A 20,669-nucleotide genomic window follows, 5' to 3' on the forward strand; every position below is an offset into this window, starting at 1 on the left:
GAACTCATTCAATTCTACAGCGTCGCTGACTCTCTCTGTCCTGGCACCGACCAGGCCTCACCGATGCCTGGATCGCTCCCACCATCTGCTTCTTTAGCTCCTCCCATGTGATACTGAATGGAAGCCACATCAACATTGCTGACTGGGTCCAATACAAATTGATGCTAGCTGATTTGAACCGGAGACTTGATGCAGCAAGATAATCCTACTCCATTTCTCCCTCACAGATTTCCTATCTCATTCACCAGGGTAGCTGTTCCTAACTTTGTCTTCTTTCCTGTTTCCCATAGTACCTTCCCGCCCTCTGCTGAGGATCTCACTTCATATACATTATAACACCGAGAAATTCATTCTCTCCTCCTCCCAATTTCATCCTCAACCATCTTCTCCACTCCTGTCTCTACTGACAAGGGCCAATCCCTCTACATGCCTCCTTCATCTCATCCCCTCCTGATTCATTCTGCAGACTGTCCCCACCAGCAACTGACTCTGCCCAATCTGCCATTCCTCTCCACCTGCTAATCTCTTTCCTGATGTTTATGAACAAACCCACATCTTCCCATCCTTAAAAAAGGCCTCCCTTGATCTGATCAGCCTTACTGTTACTCTTTATCTCTCTTCCCCTTCTCAGCCAAGTGCCTTGAAAAAGCTGTCTATACTTGGTAACACCACTTCCTCGATTCTAAACCACCTGCAGCTTGGCTTTTGACACCCTTATTCAACTAAAATTGCTCCCACCAATGTGACCAATGACCTAAATGGGGGAGCTCCGACTCATGGCCTTTCCTCCTTCTTGCCCTTCTGAATTCCCTGTAGCAGACAACACGGATGACCACCCTTCTCAAAACCTTCCCTAACTACTAGCACACCTAGTATTTAACTCCATGGTGCATACTTATATTTATGCTTGTTTATATAATTTTGTCATTTGTTCTTTGCGAGGCTGCATCCATCTCCCTATCACACCTGGCCTGGCAGTCTGAGGGCCTCAGGGAGACCTGCTGTGTTCCCTCCCTGCCCTGGCCCAGTTCTCCCCTCCTTATGCTGCCCCTTCCCTATTTCAGCATATATGGCTCTGTATTACAGCTGTATATGTACTGCACCTTCCTGCCAGACTGTGAGCTCTGGGAGGGCAGGGACTGTGGCCTGGATATTCCTAGTGTCCTAGACAGCCAGGACTTATTAAATGTTGACTGATGCTGTAGTAGAAAATCCCCAGTCAAAATAAGCTGGGTTGTCATTAGTGTGACTTCAGCTGTGCCACCAGAGGGGGCCGTGAGAAGCAGGAGACGAGGAGCTTCCTGGGCTCCCTCCGACCCAGCACACCAACTGCCCCAAGCTGTTTGTCCCTATAACAATTGTGTTGTCATCAAAGCTGATGAATGTCTACACAGCACCTTCCCTATACCTGCTCCTTCTGTCCTCATGACAAGCCTACAGCACAGGCGCCAGAGGCTGAGACACTAAGGCTCTGCCAGGCCCAGGGCTCACACGAGATGGGGAGTGTGAGAGGAGGGCATAGACCCAAGTCCCTTCTATCCCCACCTTCAGTCCCTATCCACATGCCACCCAACATCAGACAGATGCATCCTTCCCCACTTGGGGTAAAGAACAGGGATAAATAACTCAAACAGAGACAAAAACAGCATTTTCCCCTACTGGTATAGTCTCAGGGCAAAGAGGAGCAGACCTGAGTCCGAAGAAATGGGTAACTGCTACACGGCTCACCCCATGAGGCCAGGGACCACAGCTCGTCCAGCTTTTGTCTCATTCAGTATTCGGCAATGCTCCTGACACTTGCAACTAGGAGTGGTAGAGGCCAATCTCCTCGGACCTCAAGGCCCCAACTCTTTGTTGCTGAATATTCTGGAGAACTCATGTACAAGCGTCTTTGATTCATTCTAGTATGCCTCAGACTAAGGCCAGGGAAACTAGGGCTGACCGCACTACTAACATAAGCTCAAAATTTCATTTCTGCCCATAGCTTCACTGCCTCCTCGCACCCAACATCGGTTATATTTGGATGATGCTTCTTGCCATGAATTTACTCTATCTTGGTTAGGGCACTAAGAAGATGAGGAGAATTTCCTCAATTAAAAAAAAAAAGGTAATTTCCACAATAAAAAGGCACATAATCCCCATATGAATAGGGTCGGGATGGATGACAGTGATTTTAAAAGTCTTTCATGATGACCCCATGGTCTGCACATTTTAAGTCATTAATCTCAAGAAACACACACAAAGTCACAATTTAGGGTGGGGGAAGTATGAGGAAAACGAGAAAAGAGGCATTTTTGCTCAGTGTGAGCTAAATAAAAAGCTCCGACGTACCTCCCCATTCATGACTCTCATGTAGACTTCATAATCTTATAATTGTGGTCTTTGAGAAAAGTCAAATATCACTTACTTGTCAGGTCATCCAGTAACTGACATCTGAGATCAAAGTATTCCATGCACTGAGACAACAGCCTGAAAACAGAGAGGTCACTGTCATTACAAGCACCAGTTTTTAAAGAAAAGCTTTCTGTCTTTTTGGAAAGAAAAGAACTAAATTTTCATATAACGAGCTAATAAGAAATATGATCAAGTAAAAAGAATCACTTGTGATCGTTCCCGACCTACAGGGGTCATCAAGAAACATGCCAAGGATTCCATTTCCTTAAAAACAAAATCCTTCATAAAAGACGGTGAGAATAAATCCTCCACCATAGTCACTGAACTATTATTACCATGAGGAGCTTTCAGGAAAAGCCCTACACTTGGCCCATCCGCAGGAAAGGAAGCAGACGTGGTTTGTGCTTTGAGAAAACTCCAAACACTTCAGAGACATTAAAATAAGTCAATTAATAGCAGCACCCCCAAGAATTCCAGCTAGATTTCCTTTACAGCTCTTTGACACCTACATCACATTTGATCCTGCAGGTAACAAGGAGCCATGGGAGCTTACTGAATGGGGGGGGTTGGCGTGCAGCGCTCGACGGATGGACATGGTCTTTAGCAACACCTCATCCTGACAGATGAGATCAACTCTGTATCTCACATGGCCATACAAGGCCCCTTTGCCCACCTTTTCAGCTTCTGGACTGTAAGTTCCTGGAGGGCAGGAACTGTCTTTTGCCTTCGTATTCTGAGCACTTACTTAGCATGGTGCCTGCCACCTAGCAGGTACTTAATAAATGCTGTCTGGCTCTGATTCTGGTCAGACCTGCCCTCCAGGAAGGTCCCTTTGACAACTGAGAGGAAGACAGACTGGCATGGGGACACACTTGAGGCAGGCAGACCCTCAGAAGCTACTGCAATAATATAGACGTTGGGTGAGGAGGGCCTGCATCAGGGTGGGGGCCGTGCCAGAGGAGAGACATGGCAGGACTCGGCAACAGCTTAGAAGTGGGGGGTGAGAGGAAGGGAGGAGTCCAGGATGCCTCCCAGGTAGTGAGCCTGAGGGCCTGGGAGGAGGCAGTGCCTCTGACCATCACGGGGAAGTCTGGAAGGTAAGAGAACGCCATCAGCTTGAACATGCTGAGTAGGAGAGGTCCCCAGGACGTCTGGTCAGAGACCAGAGTCAGTGGACAGTAGGGTCAGAGATCCGAGAGCCATCAGTGTATTCGTCAAAAGCAATACTACGTCTGAACCCAGGCAGTGACTTGGGTTTTGATATTGCAAGAAGTTTCGACAGACACTTTAGGAACGTTCCCTAACACGGTGCATGCACAGTACTGCTTTCTGCTTCTCCTAACTCCTGGGATTGGTGGAGTATGGAGGGAGACAGGAAAGATGAGAAGGAGAACTGGAAGCTCCCTGTGGACACAGGGACAGACTGAGCTTCTGTAAACCTTCCACGGGATTCATTCTTATGAGAGGCTTTGGACAAATGATGCACAGACGGACAGAGCCGCATCCTTGTTACCTCTGGTTGACTCCTCTCATAATACTAGTGGGAGACCAGAGAGGCAGCTGAGCAGTCAGAACGACACTGAGGAGAAACTGATTTGGCTTCTGCACTTCTGGGTGAGCCGAAGTATCTGTCTGGCTGAGAGTGTACAGCTGATCACAGGCAACGTGACGAATCTGAAATGACAGGGTCATCAGTGGCAGGGGACACAATAATGATGACAATTTTTAAATAGCACTTTAAAAATATTACCTCATTTAATCCTCACAACCATTCTGGGAGAAAAGTGCCGCTATTATCTCCATTTTACAGATAAGGAAGCCAAGGCAGACAAAGGTTAAGTGACTTGCCTGGGGTCACAGAGCTATCAAGTGTCCGAGGCAGGATTTGAACTCAGGGCTTCCTGACTCCAGTCCCAGCGCTCTGCTCACTGTCTGCATGCCCCCTAGTGAAGAGGCAGCCTTAAACCATCACCTCAAATCCCAGCACATGTATCAGTCCACATCCCTGTAGAACCAACCTTTTCACCAAGCCATGGGGCCTCTGAGCAGTGGGGCCTGGGGTCTTGTTTTCTGTCCTTGGGAGATCAGTCCCCCCACTAGGCTTCCTGGTTCCCTGTTCACCCTCTGTTCCTCTTGGAGGTTCTCTCCTGCTCTGCTGGGAATGTCCTGCTTTTACCCACTTCTCCTTGTCAGGATTTCTTTTCCTGAGTCTTTCTCTTTTTGGAAGCTTAGCTTCAGAATTTTATTCACCTGTTCTTAATTCACCGCATTTGGCTGTTTTATTTTATCCAGCATGTGGTTAATTAATGATGAAATTCTTTTAAAAAAATTTGATGCGTGATTTTTAACTGAATTCATTTAAAAGAAGCTTAAAAAAATTCCAAGAATGGTTCCCCTCCCTTCCCCCTTCTCTTTCCCTTCTTCCCCTCTTCTTTTCTTAGAGGGGTCACATAGCTTGTAAGTATCTGAAGCCAGAGTCCAAGACAAGTACCCCATGCACTGGGCCACTAGCTGCCTAGAAGCATATAAAAAATGATTTAAGCTTAAATATCCGTATACATCTATAGGCACATCTGTACAAGGTCTGTAATCTGGGCCACCAACATATATTATAACCAACAAAAGACTTCACAGATAAATCTCTAGGCTCTGCCCCAAGGCATAAGGAGGTTTTGTGTTTCAACAGGGGACACATATTTCCGATTACGACCAACTATGTCACCATGGGCTTGCTAGGTGGCGCAGCACATAGAGTGCCAGGCCCGAGTCCAAAGACCTGAGTTCAAATCCAGTCCTAGACACTTACTAGATGTGTGACCCTGGGCAAGTCACTGAACCGTTTGCCTCAGTTTCCTCTTTTGTAAAAGGAGCTGGAGAAGGAAAGAACAAACCACTCTAGTATCTCTACCAAGAAAATCCCAAATGAGGTCACGAAGAACGAGATATGACTGAAAGGACTGAACCAGGGTCAATGAGAAAAATCCGCTGGCTCGGAGGCCTCTAAGATGAGGGGGCAGGACCTGCCGGCTCCTGGCGTTCCCTCCTGTTCTGGCTCTAGAACCCCAAGGCAGCGATTCTAAGTCTCCAGGATGTGACCGTCTGACAGGCCGTGATGTCTCCCGTGCGAAGCACTTTCACCAGTTACTAGTGCACATAAAAACAACGGCCAAAGCGAGAATGGCGCCGTGGGCTTGAGGCCTACCCCTCCAAGGCATCACACACAGACAGCATCACTAGGCTTGACTCAGAACACATTCCTCCTCCCTGAACCGCTCCCACCCAGGCCCCTGACAGCAGGGCCGGCCGGCTCTCCCGGCAGACGCCGTCACTGAACTCTCTCTGCTCTCCTCCTGCCCTTCTCAGGCTCCTGCCGACCACCTCCCCTCACCGCGATGGGCCTCACAGCTCTGTCCTGGGCCGCCTTCTCTTCTCCCTCTGCACGTGTCTACTTAGCAAGGCGCCCCCGCCCCCCCCCCAACTCTTATAATCACACATCCAGCCTCAGTTTCCCTCCTGAGTGCTGGTCGCACACCTCTCACAGACTCGGAACAGAAATCTTTCTCTTCCTTCACAAAGCCGGAATCCTTCCCTCCTTCTGTCCAGGGCCTCACAAAGCTCCCAGTCAGTCACTAAGGCTCCAGTGGCCTCTCCCCACCCCCCACCCCCGGCCAGTCAGCGGTCAGATGCGGCCGCTCCCGCCCCGTGCAGTGCTTTGTGGTGCGCCCGGCCGCCACCTCGGCCCAAGCCCTCACCCACCCTGATCCAGACGACGACGGACCACGGCAGCCGCCTCTCATCTGACCCAACGACCGCAGGTTTCTCTAATGTCTACTCTAACACTTATGGCTTTCTACTTCCTTTGGGATCCAACAGAATGGTGTCTGCTGGGCTTGCTGGGCCCTGACCTGCCTTTCTCACGCCACTGCCTGTTACTTCCCCACCGAGCACAAACACACAGGCCACCTCCTCCTTCTGAGAAGCCCGCCCTTCATCCACACACCATCTGCTACAGGAGGTCTTTCCCAAGTCTCCCTCACGCCAGCCTTCTGCCCACTCACACTGCAGCGATTTACTATATCTCATATGTACACGAAGACAGACAGACACGCGCACACACACGCACACACACAGTCTCCCTTGAGAGAACAGAGACATCTTGAGACTTCAGAGACTATTTTCTAGCATCAAAGACTTAAGAGTTGGAAAAGATTTTAAAGATCATTGAGGAAAATGAGGCACAGAGGTTCAGGAACACATTCCGGGTAAAATTATAACAGTATTAATAATAACGACGATGCCAAAAGCAACTCCCATTCATACAGTGCCTGCTACATGCTAGGCACTGCATGAAGGGCTCATGACAGCCCTGGGAGGCAGGTGTTGCTGTTCCCATTTCCCAGCTGAGGAAACCGAAGCCGGCCGAGGTTAAGGGCCGGACTCAAGGCTGGCCTCGTGCCAGCTGCGCCCCCAGCCACTGATCGTCTTCTGAGCTTGGTCTCATCAGCACCTGGCACAGCGTCGGGCACGTGCCGGTGTTCTCGAGCGGTGGTGCTTGGCTGAGCTGCTCAATTAATATTTACTGTTTTAGCTAATGGTCAAGAACCCGCTATCACACAGCAAATTCCGACAGTTCAGGGAACCATCGAAGGTGAAATGCAGTTGGAATCACTGTAACGAGACTTATAATTTGTGATTTAAATCAGTGTAACTCAATGTAAGCTTAAATGTCAGAGATTTTCTGTCAAACTGTGAAGATTAACTTACTATGTCAGCCAAGAAAAGCTACAATCTAATTCACAACTGCCGCCACCTCAAGCATCTTTGGTGTCTTTTAGGATGACCCAGACTACCGAGGATGAAGAGCCCCTTAAACCGAGGCCGCTGAGCAGGAGCCACTTGTAGCATTAATTAGGAACTGACTTTGGGTACTTAAGGAAAACCAGAGGCCGCAGGACGCACCAAGGCACGTGGCTCCCAGAGGGACTGTGGGGGCACACTGAGGGGGCTAAAACCGGGCGGGGTGTTTTCTTAATTTAAAGATGCATGTCAGAGAGATTTCACAATCAAACACTTTTAAAACTCACCTCAGCACTTGGAGATCCAAGCAGGATATCGATGATAAAATCAGCGACACATGGCAGGTTATAGAAGGATGCTAGCAACAGGAATCAGGAGAATTAGGCACCATAAAACCAGAAAGGCGGCAAAGTCCTAGGGACGACATTCAGAGCTCTGGGACGTTTATGCTCTAATTAAGCTTTGCTATTTGGACGGGCCAGGCCTCCCCACAGAGTCCCCAGCAGGCCTGCCCATTGACACAAGGGTCTGCACCCTGACAGCCCCCTTTCTCCAAGGGATTCTTCTCAACACCCCTCTGCTTCCCCTGGGCAGTGGCCTAACTGCAGCATGTGAGAGCAGGGAATGCTGACCAAAGGATGAATACACTGAGCTACATAACTTTCAGCAATGAAGCTAACTGAGCCCTGAGCTCGAGGAGCACAGGTCCACCCCCTTCCCCAGCACACCAGTCCAGCATATGCCCAGTCTGTGTTGGATGTGCGATAACAGCACATCTTTCCTTAATCTTGGCTAAGTCTGTGACTTAGGAAAACATTAGCGGGCCGAAAGCAAAGCCAAGAAGTCCAAAGCCCAAGTTAATTCTTGGAGTTGAGCCCAATGAGAAGAACTGGCACTGACCACCAGAGATCCCTTACCCAGCTGCTGACTGCGAAGCTGGAGGCAGGTGACCAGCAGAGAGAGGGCCTCGCCGGCGATGAGAGCGTCTTTGGTGGACACGGACTGCTGCCTCACGCAGATCCCCGCATGCAGGGCGACTGGCTCGCCTTCACTCCCAGAGCTGCAGTTACTTCCTGAGCAGGTAAACAAGGCCCAAGAGGGTCAGTGACGTCGCTGCAGAGGCTGGGCCCGCTCTCCCCTCTCTAACAGTCCCCGGGCTTCTTATTTCGACTGCTTTGGTCACGAAGGGTACGGGATCATCTTATGTCCTCCAAACTAGAACAAATGCTCTTGGTTTCAATGAATGGGGAAACTAAATGAGGCTGGTAAATGGCCAATGACAATGTGCTTTCTATCACAACCCAGAAGGTCAAGTCTAGAAAACAAACACGAGCCAAAGGCGGCCCCCAGCGTCCCTGTTCTCGGCTCCCGGGGGCCTCTCACTGCTGCCCTAGGGTCAGCACCTTAGCAACCTTCTTGTCCCCTGGCTTTGGGTGGCAGCTGACCTGACAGAAGGACTTCCAACCATCTTCCTCGAAATCAATACCTGAGCTGCTCAGTCTGTTTCGAATCCCAATGGGAAACAAAGTGTTGCTTTCTTTGATTGGCTGGCTACTCCCAACAAGGTCAAGACGTCCGGCAGCCGCCGCCCAGGACAGCCTCATGAAACAAGCCACAGTAGAAGTGAAATCATTTACATCCATTGTCTAAAGGAGTATGGAGAAAAGAGTTAGTGGGGGAGGAGGAATGGGCACGCATGCCCTACGTCTGCTGAGGGGACTCAAGGTCTGACCCCAGCATGGCGCAGTCAGACACCAAGGCAGCCTCTGCCTCAGGAGGGCCTGGCCCCCCAAATGCAGTGCCATCGCTGCTCCTTCACTAGCTGTGTGACCCGTGTAAATACAGCACAGGATTCGTCATGCTCACACCAACCTATCTGCTGGCTGATAAGGAAACTCAGGGTTTTGTCACTGTCAGCTCTTATGCAAGTACAGCATCCCAGTGACTCCGCTGGCCCCAGCAATCCTTTCCCCTTCATGGGGCCCCTCTCAAGGTTCAGAAAAGAAGCAGTCAGCTATACCACACCTCTGGCCTAGAGGGCTTGGTAACTAGACCTTTTATTTGTAGCAGCAAATCTAAAGCCATTCTTTTGATGACAAAAAACTCAGGTCCATTTGTATTAGCCCCAGTAAGTCAATCAGTGCTGCTAGTAAGCTTTTATCTTCAAATGTGCTGTCTTTTGGGTGGCAACACTAGTGGAAATGATGTATTTCCAGGAACTTATTTGTAAAATATCCATTAGTTGTGTTTACACTTACAGTACTTAAAAATAAAGGAGTAGATTCAATAATACATGGTCATTTGCTACCTTGTAAATCAAGAGGCACATCAACCCCTTTTCTTTCTGTTCCTGACAACTGGGCCCTAACTATTGGAAGAGAAAGGCAGCACGGCTCAGTGGGAAGGGCTACGGCCAGCTTCTCGATTCTGAACAGAGCCCTGTCATTGACATGCTGTGTGACCCAGAGCGGAGCAATTTCCCTCTTTGTGGCCTCTGCCGGACGAAAGGGTCACCAGGGTCCCCTGTGATTCAAACAAACGCTCGATTCCACGCCACCTGACACAAGATTGATCTAATGCTGCACACGTCGTTCCTAAACCAACGAGTCTAGAAAAGCTTTGGTGAAAAAGGCAAAGTGGCCAGGCCTGAAAACAGTGGGGGGAGGGAAACGGGAGCTTAGTTAAGTCAGCAGGACTGGCCTCAAGATGCCCTGCATGCAGGAACCTAAGAAAAGAGTCTTGTCCATGAGAGCCCAGGTGGCGTGGCGAGAATGGGGCTGGGAAAACGAATGGCCACTAATGGGTGAAACAGACAGAAGTAATGACACGTGTTCAAAACATGCTTCCTTGGCCTCTGCTGTGTCACTTGTAAAACGGGAACAAAATACCCCTGCACCAACCTCCCAGCGTTCTTATGACTCAGGTAAGAGTCCGCTAACCCCAGAGGGTTGGAGAAACGTCTCTGGGATGACAGTGGACATGCTTACTTGTATTGCGACCCTGGCAGCAGGGATGATTTCCTCCACGCGGATGGAGGACCTGTCGGAGACTGAGAGCTGTCTGTAGGAGGCCTTCTCTGGCGTGCCACACAGGGACATCTGTCGGCTGGACTGACGACTTATGTTGCGGAAGGGACGGGAAGCAAGCGCTTCAATGCCATCTTTGGTGAGATCTTCATCCAAGAATGTGGGCATGGTTTGGCCAACAAGCAAGAATCTTCAAAGACAGACATGAGAAGCCAGGATTACTGGTGGACAGATTACAAAGGAACCACGACTGTTTACAGTGAGTCTTCAAAAATGAACTGGGTGGGGTGTGTGCATTGGGGAGGTCCATCATTTAGGGGGACATACCTTGCAAGCTGTAGACAGATGGAGTAAACTCCTTGCCTTGTGTCATAGTCTACTTCTGAAGGTATGGAGTCTCTCTGCATGACATTGACCACCAAGCTTTCATGTGAAAGAGAAAGAAAGTTATGAGGTCCCTGTCTACTTTTCAGGATAGTTCTCCTCTCAAGAATCTCTATCTACAGCCATGATCTCGGTTCCCACAATTTCTGCAAGTGACCGGCAGACACAAGTCTCCATGGCACGCTTTGGTGTTGGGCTGCTGCATAAAATCTCTCAAGTTTCCCACTGAGTTATCACCTCACTAATCCCAAGGGGGAGAGCAAAGAAAGGGGGAGAGGAGCAACAGAATGGAAAGTATTTTAGCACAGCGAATACCTACCTGATATATTTAATGGTGTATTTAGTTGACATATTAATAACAATAGTACAAGAAACCCACCTGTCTAATAAATTTTAAAATTTACAGGGTTTACAACCACATGAGGCACACTCAAAGAAATCAGTATCAGAAATCTCTTATCAGCACTTGTTACGAGCTGCACCAATTGGGCAGACACTCAAAATGTCAATGACTCATGAAATAGACTGTGCCTAATATTAGGGAGATGATAAAAAGGAACAGAAATAAGGGCCCATCCGTTTCTCTAAGTCCTAGTACCTGGTGGTTGTGAAAGTGCCTTAAAGACACAAAGGAAAAAAAGGCAGTAGCCGCTCGGAAGACACAGAGCCTGCCTCGACATACCAGCTGGCTGACCACAGGCAAGGCAGTCAATCGGCTCGGGGCCCCGAGGTCAGATCTGGCCTCAGGCACTGTGTTACCCGGGGTAAGGCCCAGAACAAGTAAAGGGGGAGAACAAGGGCACTCCCCTCCCAAGGCAGTGGGGAAGACCCTCCCAGTGTCCTGTGACTGCAACCTCTCGGAGCCTCTGACAACTACTCCTTTACCCCACACTTCATTGGGCTGTTCCAGAGGTCAAACCACCCAGTGGGTGTAGAGCCATCTAGAAGTTTTAAAGTCCAACAGAAAAGCGTTTTGACTGTGACTATGGCAGCTGCTGCTCACCACCTGGAATTCAGACCCCAGAGGCTCTGGGATAAAGGACCACACTGGTGTTCTACCAGAATTCAGACACAAGCGGCCTTGGGATAACCTGCTAGCTGGCCATCACCACCTGCTATCTAATGTTCGGCAGACGACTGCTACAAAGGCATGGCTACAAGTTGCCCAGAGGCAGCCCCACCTCACAGACTGGATGCCAAGGAAGGGTGCCTCCTCCTGGGCTGACACAGCTCCCCATGCCAAGTGCCACCTCCTCCTCCTAGCTGGGGGTCTGAGGACCCTCCCCACCACGCCCTCACCACACAGAGCTTGGGACGAGTTACTTCCCCACCATCGGCCCCAGCTCCCTCCTATGTACCATGCGATGACCACCTGTGATACCGCTATCCCAGGGAGGTGCTCTGTAAAGAGTAGCAGGCTGCATCCCCACTGGTCACACCCTGGTCACACCTGCCACTCAAGCCTGAGCCCGGCACCTGCTACTGCCAAGAAGTAGGCACAGGAAAAGCAGCGGCTCCGCTGGCTCAATTTACAGCTTCCATTTGAGGCAGACTGGCTGTGTCTGCCTCCATGGCAGCAGAGAGGCCTGGCCTTGGGTACTGGCAAGGGGCTGGGTATGCGTCCAGCACCAGCTAGGCTAGATTCTAGAGGCTTACTCCCAGCTTGCTGGCCACAAGGTCACAAGCAATCAATTGTGAAATGGTCCATTCTGTGCCTGGGGGTGATGGAGATGGGGGCAGAGGCCACCACAAAGCACACAGCTTCCTAACATCCAGGAACACTAACTCAGCTGTGGGCACAACTCCAGAAGCCCTCTTCCCAAGGCTGAAGGAACCCTGAAGGCCGGGCCAGCACCCACCTCAAACCACCGGCTCTGAGGAAGTTCTCGCAAAAGGATTTCGCACAATTCCGGGCCATTTCGTCATCGGCTGTGGGCATGAGTTTGGAGCTCAGGACCTAGGACAGGCACAGGGGCGATTAACCTCTCCAGCAATCTGGGCAGAAAGGACAATATTTCTAAACAAAGCTACAAGCTCTCAATTCAGACGCACTGACTTAAGAGGCATGATTCAACACTTGGCAGAGAGCACAGCAGAGGCACCACCTGTTGGAGATGGACTCCTGTCAAGTGGACACTGGGGCCCCTAACTCCCAAAGTCACCAGCTCTCCAAGTGCAGGGGCAGAGAGAACACAGGACTGGAGGGAGACCCAAGGACAGCAGCCTGATGCATCAAATGACACATTCTGGTCTGGAGGAAAGTGGATGGCTATTTCATAGACAAAACATCTGTTCCTTTAAAATTATTCCTCTGGCAAAAAATGACACCTTGCATCGCCAACACTGTCAGGCAGTCAGTCAATAAACACTGATTAAATCCCTACTATGTGCCAGACATGGTGCTAAGTGCCGGGGATACAAAAAGAGGCAAAAGACAGTCTCTGTCCTTGGGAGCAAGAAGCCTGGGAGCCCCTGCTGCTGCTGAAAACCAGAGGCCTGAAGCTCCAGGGGATTGTCAGGGGTCATGTGTGCTGCCTGTAAGGAAGGCTTCCTGGAAAACAGCCCATTCGTGCCTGGTCACAGACCCAGGCAGGGGACGTGCTCCTCAAAACGACACGCCAACTGAACTGTATTTCAGATGCACTGAGGAGCTAACTATTTAAAAGAACCCTCTGCTGAATCTTTCTCCCCGTCTAATGGCTGCTAACTTACTACCTACAGGCTATTCTGAAGTTAAAGCTCACACTAGATCAATCCATCCCAGGTAAGCTGGGGGCCACAGCTGCCTGCACATCCTCTCCTCGCATCCTCCGCTTAACTCTACAATCCTGCTTCTGACCTCGTCATTCCATCAGAACTCCTCCCTCCAAAGTGACCAAGGACCTCTTCACTGACAGATCCAGTGGCCTTTTCTGTCCTCACTCTCCTTGACCTCTCTGCAGCCTCTGACAACGTTAATCACTCTCCCCTCTTTGATCCTCTCATCTCTCCAGTTTTCAGGACACCCCCCCCCCAGTTCTCCTCCTACCTCCTCTGCCTCTCCTGCTGGAGACTCCTCTCTACCACATGTCTGCTGTAGAGCCCCAGGGCTCTGTCCTGGGTCCTCTTCTATTCTGCCCCTATGCTATTTTTCTATAATCTCATCAGTTCCCATGGATTCAACTGTCGTCTACATGCTGAAATGATTCTGAAATCTACATGTCCAACCTTAACCTTCTGATGACCTACAGGCTCACCATTTCAACTGATATGAAGATGTAAGATAAGACATCTCAAACCCAACACATGCCCGACACGTCATTCTCTTCCCCTAAACTGTGCCCTCCCCACCCCCCTCCTCCTGTCCGTGTTACCACAGAGGGCAGCACCACCTTCCCAGTCCCGAGTCGTCCTGGACTCCTCCGTCTCCCACCCTCCCTAGATCCAATCTGTGGCCAAGGCCCCTCCATTTTACACCACTTGTGCCCATCTTCATGAGGACACACTTAGAGCAGCAATGAAACATCGAAGGTAATGAAATACTCAAGTTAAATAGTTTCTAAAGTGAGAGAACACACAAGACCCAATCTTAGGAGTATTTCCAAAGTGAGACACTACTTTATAAAAGCAATGCTGTTCACAGATACGTTAACCTAAGTCGCCCAACATTTCCTCAGGAGCAATTCGCTAAATGGCGGGGGCGCTAACGAGGAAAGAACCGAAGCTGCATGTCCTGCTCCAAAGCCTCGGAGTCCCCTTGCTGACAAGTTGCACCCATCACAGGAACCTGGACACCTAACAAGCTGGCTCCCTGCCCAGTCCCTGAGCTGTCAGGCCCACGTGGCCAGCAGAAAGAAAAGGCTTCTTACCTCCAAGTTGTACAGTACTCTGAAGGTGGACATTCCAGGGGCAAAGGAGCGAAAAAGACTTTCCAAAATGGAACTGGCACTGGGCTGGTGCTGCTGCTTTGAAGACAAGGATGGAGATTTTGAAGACTGAGAAGCTGTTTCAGACAGCAACGTTTTCTGAAGGAAAATGATGGAAATAATTGCACAATTTAAAAAATTACAAACAGAAAAATTAGTGTTTCATCATACAAGTTATATAAGTAACACAAATCAAATAGTTTAGGACCAATAAAATCCATAAGGCAGTTGGCAGCCTGGCTATACCCCTAGGGAAGAAAGCCTCAGCTCCAGTCCAACCTGTACTACTGAAAATTGTGGATACTTGACAATATTCAAACACTCACATCACTTTTGCTGGAAATGCTCACATGCACTCTCTCAATCCCAATATAAGACGGTGATAAGGAACTCATTTTAATGCTTCATACTTAAAACTCTGTCCTACCTGTATTTTGTGCTAAGGCCACCCAGTGATAACAACATATTTGAGACATAGTATAAACCACCCTAAGTGAAATTTGAGTTGAATAAAATGGATTTCATGCTTCAAGAAATTAGGGAAGAGACAGTTACAGATTCTCTCTAGGAAAACACTAGCAAATTTCCACAAACTACGAGTTACTGGGGATGGAGAATTCATGCATTCAAATGAGGTAAGAGCTCTAAGACATAATTTAAAAGACATTCAGGGTCCGACACTAACAACTACAACTTAGAAATTGACTTTTTAATAGTATCAGTTATGCTGTAATAGGTATGGGTAAAAATCAAGATTATGCCAAATATATAGCTTTCTTGATGACACAAAGAAGCACATTTAATATATTAAACTATAAGTAAATACTAAAGTCTAAATGGGGAAAAAATTGGTTGAAAATCCCATTGTGGTGACAAAACATACTAATTTTAAACCTGAGATTCTTTTCTGGAAAATGCCAAAGGAAAATTCTGATAACTCTTTAAGGCACTGATAATTTATAAAAGGAAAAAGCTATAAAATGACTGTTAGGCAAGTTAAGTGTGACCCCCTCCCAATAATAATTTTATTAGAAGTAGTTTAATTTTCCTCTGACAATTATAAAGTATCCTAGAGCAGTTCCATGAGAACTCTCCTGCCACATGGGAAACTCCACGCAAACTTCCTGAAATATACCTTTCGTCCCAAAGAGTCAAGTTGATCAAGGGCTTCCTGAATAGCTGGGTCAGTAGGGATCAACAAGAGCAGCTTTCGAACTCGCAGCGTTATCCTGCAAAGTCATAAAAGTAAGTCTGTCACGGCAGCTATGGTTTAAGGCTCCAAGTAATCTACCCAGTTGGGAATGTTAAATAAATTGTGCTTAAGTAAGCAAGATACAGCACAAGAAAGAAAAAGACAACGCCCCTCAGCCTCCTTTTTCCTTTTGCTGTGACGGTGGCTGAAGATACTCAGAATCCCTTTCTTAGAATGGGTGTCAACGTTCATTTAGCTACGACAGCTCTAAGTAGGGACCGCTGCCCATCGATGGGCACACAGACAGACGAGAGGAGCCGCATCACCCCATCTGACGGCCTTGCTGAGTGTCTGTAGATGGCTCGAGGATTCTCCTGGGAGAAATGAGCAAAGGGGTCACCAGGACGGCCCGCTGTCCTGCGTGTGCACGCTCCCTAAGCAGCAGCACTTCAGGCCACACTTATGTACCTCGTGCTCCATCACTCCTCATCAGCAATTGCAAAAAGTCCGGCATCAAGGGAACTGCAGCAGATGCGCTTGTGTCTGTGGCAGGAGTGAACTCAGCGGACAGGAGGCCAACACGCAGTGAGCCAGAAAACACGGTTCAGGGGAAAGTCAGGGATGAGAAGGACTCAAGGCACATGAGACTGGACAGGAAACAGTACAGATCATGAAGACAGTCTTCAAAAAGAGAGCTAGGTAGTGGAAGGCAGCAAATAATGTCACCAAAAATGGAACTGCTATTTTATCAGATAGGAAATGACTGGTGACTTATATGGGAATCATCCTGAAACCATCTGCTGGTCTGCCAAGTTTTAGAACAAAGATCAAAGTCGTTATCAAATGAGAAGAACAAAACAAGATGAGGCAGCAGCCAACTGAGACAGTTCCAATACGATCTACTGAAATAAGCCAGTGACGGTTAAAAACAGAAAATAGATTAAAAGAAAAAAAAACATTGACAGACTACGCAATTTCCTAAAGAAGTTTATCTGAGGTAAATTAATCACCACAACTGATCAAGAAAAAACCTTAGCCAGATAGCACACGACACCTTTGACAAGTGGAGAAATCTAGAAGCCAAGAACAATGTTAGTTAAGCACATGAATTCATTTGTAAAGGTTTCAGGGGGAGGATGATGGAAGATTGTCAGCAGTATTACCTCATAAAAAAAAAAATCAAAGCCGTAGTGGAAAAACAAGGGGAGAGGAAGTTCTTTAGAAATCCCATTAAGCCAAGTCATCTTAGAGCACTTAAGGGTGAAGCTGAAAAGAGCAATGAACATAAAGAGGAGAAAAAAAAAAACATCTGGACTCTACTCTCAGACTACTTGTGTGCTGACAAGGAGACAGGAATAGCCGATGTGCTATCTCACTGTGAACTTTCTCGGTATTCCAAGGACATTAGATGGGAGCAGAAGGGCTGCCATGGCAGTGAGGCCTCTAAGAGTGCGGGTTCTCAAGATCAAGAAAAGGGCAGACGTGAAACATTCGGAAGAATGGACCTTATTACTGAAAAAAGGTGACCAGCAAAATGTCTAACTACCAAACCACATGCATGATTTCCCTCTTCTGTAAGAACAGAGTGCATGTATGCCCAGCACAAAGTCCTGCTGGCGCTCTAAACAGGGCACTGGCAGGTTTTCAAGGGTAGGACTCCCCAGCAGACAGACCACATCCTACAGTCATGCCCTTGATAGAAAGAAAGGGGCTGAGAATACAAAGCCTGCTGCCCTTCTTGTATGTTGATCCTAACAAAGAACCCAAGTCTGCCTTATAAGGTTCCTCAAAAAGGCATCTCCCATCACAGTCATAAAAATTCTTTAAAGATGTAAAATTGTCTTTGATAACAAATTAGATTATTGCCACCAAGTGAAGCACAGAGCAGGTATGTCTGCCCTTGTCCTAAACAGCAAAATCCAACCTAAATGGGATTCCCTACAGATGACAAAGTCGTTGGGATGTCCATGTCCCTTCATGATCTTTTGCATTAAGCCATGGAATACTGTACAGTCTCATAATGACATCCATTATCACTCAAAAATCTGAGCTTAACTGTTCACACAGGAAAAAACAACTGAAAAACTCCTATTGTCTACATGATATCCAATCAGATGGACAACCCAAAGGGAGGAGGCTGCCAGTATACATGTGTTTTGGATGGACACTGCACACGAATGACCAAACGCCCAGAATCGAAAAGGAGATGGAGACAGGACCAGCCTGCCTTGGGAATGCTGCACAGTGCTTTTGATGAGCTCAGGTGTCTTCTTAGATACTCCCTTTTAACATCAATATTCTTCTAGTAACGGCGCAGGACTGAGTCATGGAAAACCACTGTCTCAAAAGATCATGGCTTTTACAACTAGAAGAAAATGTATGGGGCCACTGAACCTCTGCAGATGAGGACCCATAAGCAAGAGATCTGCCAGGATCACAGCTACGGCAAGTGTATGAGGCACGCCTTCAGCCAGGTCAGAGCTCCAAGCCAGCGGTCTAAAGAATGTACGATGGAACATCACCCAAAGGTCAACAGAGAGGGAGAGATTAAAATGTGACTGGGAAATGTGTAACAAAATAAATAAAAATATGAGACAGATAATATTAATTTGTGGTTTCCCAAGTCAATATTCAGCCTGTGTCCATGAGGTTTTAGGGAAAGTCATGATCAGCAAATAAAGTGGGCGTGATAAGTAGTGAAGGTGAGGGCTAGAGACGTGCCTGACTGGTGACTCTGCGATGTTGAGAGATCTAAGGGCTATCTTGGCCCTAGCTTGTGGGAAGGGCCCACAGCAGAGATTTTCAGGAAGACACAGACAAAAGCAGCAAAGGATAAGAAGGGGTATGGGCACTGGAGGGAGTACCCACCTCCAACCTCCATAAGATTAAAGAGCCATCAAAGTCATTCATTTTAAGTACAGTTCCTGGGTTCACAAACTCTTAACGATTTCATGAAAATGTGTATTTACCTGGGCTCCTCCAGGTTGGCAAGCTGGTAGAGCATGTCAAACACATTGCATACAAGTGCCATTACAACGCCTGGGAGGGACTTCTCCTGAAGAGAAAGCAAAATACATAACCATACTTCACAAAGAATTTCTCTTTTCCTCCAAACAAACACACTAACTTTGAGAAACTTGACACTACTAAGCCTTAAAGACAACAGAAGAGGGTTGCCCCCAATGCCACTCAAGCCACCACCTTCTGCACGAGTCACATAACTAAGATGATCTGGACAGGCAGATGTCCCACTCTGATTCCCTAGAGCCTCCCCAGACCCCTGGGAGGGCATCTATCTCATGGCCCTGGGATTACAGATTCGGAGCTGGAAGGGATTTTGTGAGAGGTCTAGTTCGGCCTCTATATGGAAGTTACATGACTTGCCTCAGGGAATGTGAGCAGGAAAAAGGAAGAGGCCATTTTGGACCCCAGGGTAAACATCCTTCCACTGCATGTGCTGTTTCCCTCAAGCTGTCAGATGACCAGGTAGCACTGCCTCTATTTTACACATCAGCAGACAGAGGCTCCGTGCTTGGCTCACTCAAAAATCCAGTGAGCGTCATTAGGTGGACAGGGCCTGAGCTTCCTCAGCTCGAAGGCCCACCGGCCCTCCCTGCTGGTGCTGCGGGGCTCCACTGGTGGTGGGGAACTAAGGCTGTGACATGCTTGGGACCAGGGATGAAACAAACAACTGATAACATGCCCCCTTCTCCTCCCCATGCATCAACAAAGGGTGAAAGAACAGTAAAAGTATTGAAAAGCAGGCAGCCAAAAAAGTGCCAGCCATGACCTCTGGAGAGCTGGCCAAGGTCAATCTGAAATGGCCAAGACTAAGGAGGAGACTCGAGTCTAACTGCCATACAGGGTGGGCCACGCCCCAAATGCTGAGGAATGGAAACGTGCACACTGCAGCAGGACCCACTGGCGGTCTCTGTGGAACTTCTGAAGACAAGCCCGAACACTGTCTCTTTGCACAGCTGGCAGACGGTCACCTCCTCCTGAATGTTACCCTAACACTACTGGGTGACAATGACAGCCAGCAAGAAGAGACTCAGGTTTAATTCGGTCTGTAGACTTGGGTCTGCCTGAGATGTGACTCTGCCTGTCTGGGCACCGGATGAAACAAGGTGATGGTGGACCTTATAAGAGACCGATTTCCTTCTCGGCTGCCTCCGTGGGCTCTCGGGGAGAGAGGGTGAGGTGTGTGTACCTCGGTGCAGCGGAACCTTGGCTGAGTCCTCAGAAGCTGGGAGAGGCCTCTTGAGGGCCTGCAGGGCCACCGTGAGGACCAGCCTTGCTAATGGGGCTAGAGACCAGTCAATGCCTCTCCTCCCCAGAACTTCTTTGAGCAGTCTACCACGGCCTCAGAGGTCCTGAAGGATTTCAGCATGATAAAGGAAGGGGAGGGAGGAACTGAGCCTCTTTACTGAGGCCGAATTGGGCAACAAGAGGGAAGGCAGGGGAGGCACTTCACCTGTTCCATGACATAGGAGGAGCTGAAGACGCCACCGCTGCTGCTGGAGCTGGTGGAGGAGTCCGCTGAGCCCCCTGAGGGGGTGCCACTCCCGGACGTCTTCACCGTGAGGGCCTGCTCCTCAGAAAAGCCCAGCTGATGGAGCAGCTTCTGATCCTTATTCACTGTGAGCTACAAGACATGAAGCTGTAATTATCTGGGGGGAATACAGTATTGACACCCAAGATGAGGGAACCAGAAATTGTTTATTTCAACTCACCAGGCTATCATTTGCAAATATCTGTATGTTATCCACAGGAGAATTCAGCTGCTTGGCTATCTTCCACCTGACACTCCCTATGGTTTCGTTACTATGAGCCTGAAACACAGAAGTAAATGCAGTGAGGCGAGAGCAGGTACCTGGAGCTTCTGTCCACGTGAATTTGTAGCAGCAGCACTTGGCACTAAACGATCCGAACTCTTTTACGTTATTAGAAAACGCACGACAGAGCTGAATG

General features: G+C 48.6%; 1 protein-coding gene across 1 annotated transcript in view; it reads right to left on the reverse strand.

Moving 5' to 3' along the window:
• USP24 (ubiquitin specific peptidase 24) overlaps positions 1–20,669 on the reverse strand; it is a 157,835-nt gene that overhangs the window by 46,641 nt on the left and 90,525 nt on the right. The window contains 13 exon segments of the mRNA XM_020976911.2: positions 2,408–2,469; positions 3,908–4,068; positions 7,479–7,549; positions 8,109–8,264; positions 8,678–8,837; positions 10,179–10,407; positions 10,545–10,640; positions 12,461–12,558; positions 14,450–14,605; positions 15,642–15,735; positions 18,668–18,753; positions 20,173–20,343; positions 20,432–20,530. Coding sequence (XP_020832570.1) covers positions 2,408–2,469; positions 3,908–4,068; positions 7,479–7,549; positions 8,109–8,264; positions 8,678–8,837; positions 10,179–10,407; positions 10,545–10,640; positions 12,461–12,558; positions 14,450–14,605; positions 15,642–15,735; positions 18,668–18,753; positions 20,173–20,343; positions 20,432–20,530 — 1,639 coding nt within the window.

The sequence above is a fragment of the Phascolarctos cinereus genome, unplaced genomic scaffold (assembly GCF_003287225.1).
Source record: "Phascolarctos cinereus isolate Bilbo 61053 unplaced genomic scaffold, phaCin_HiC Scaffold_5;HRSCAF=322, whole genome shotgun sequence".
In the NCBI taxonomy this organism is placed as follows: Eukaryota; Metazoa; Chordata; class Mammalia; order Diprotodontia; family Phascolarctidae; genus Phascolarctos; species Phascolarctos cinereus.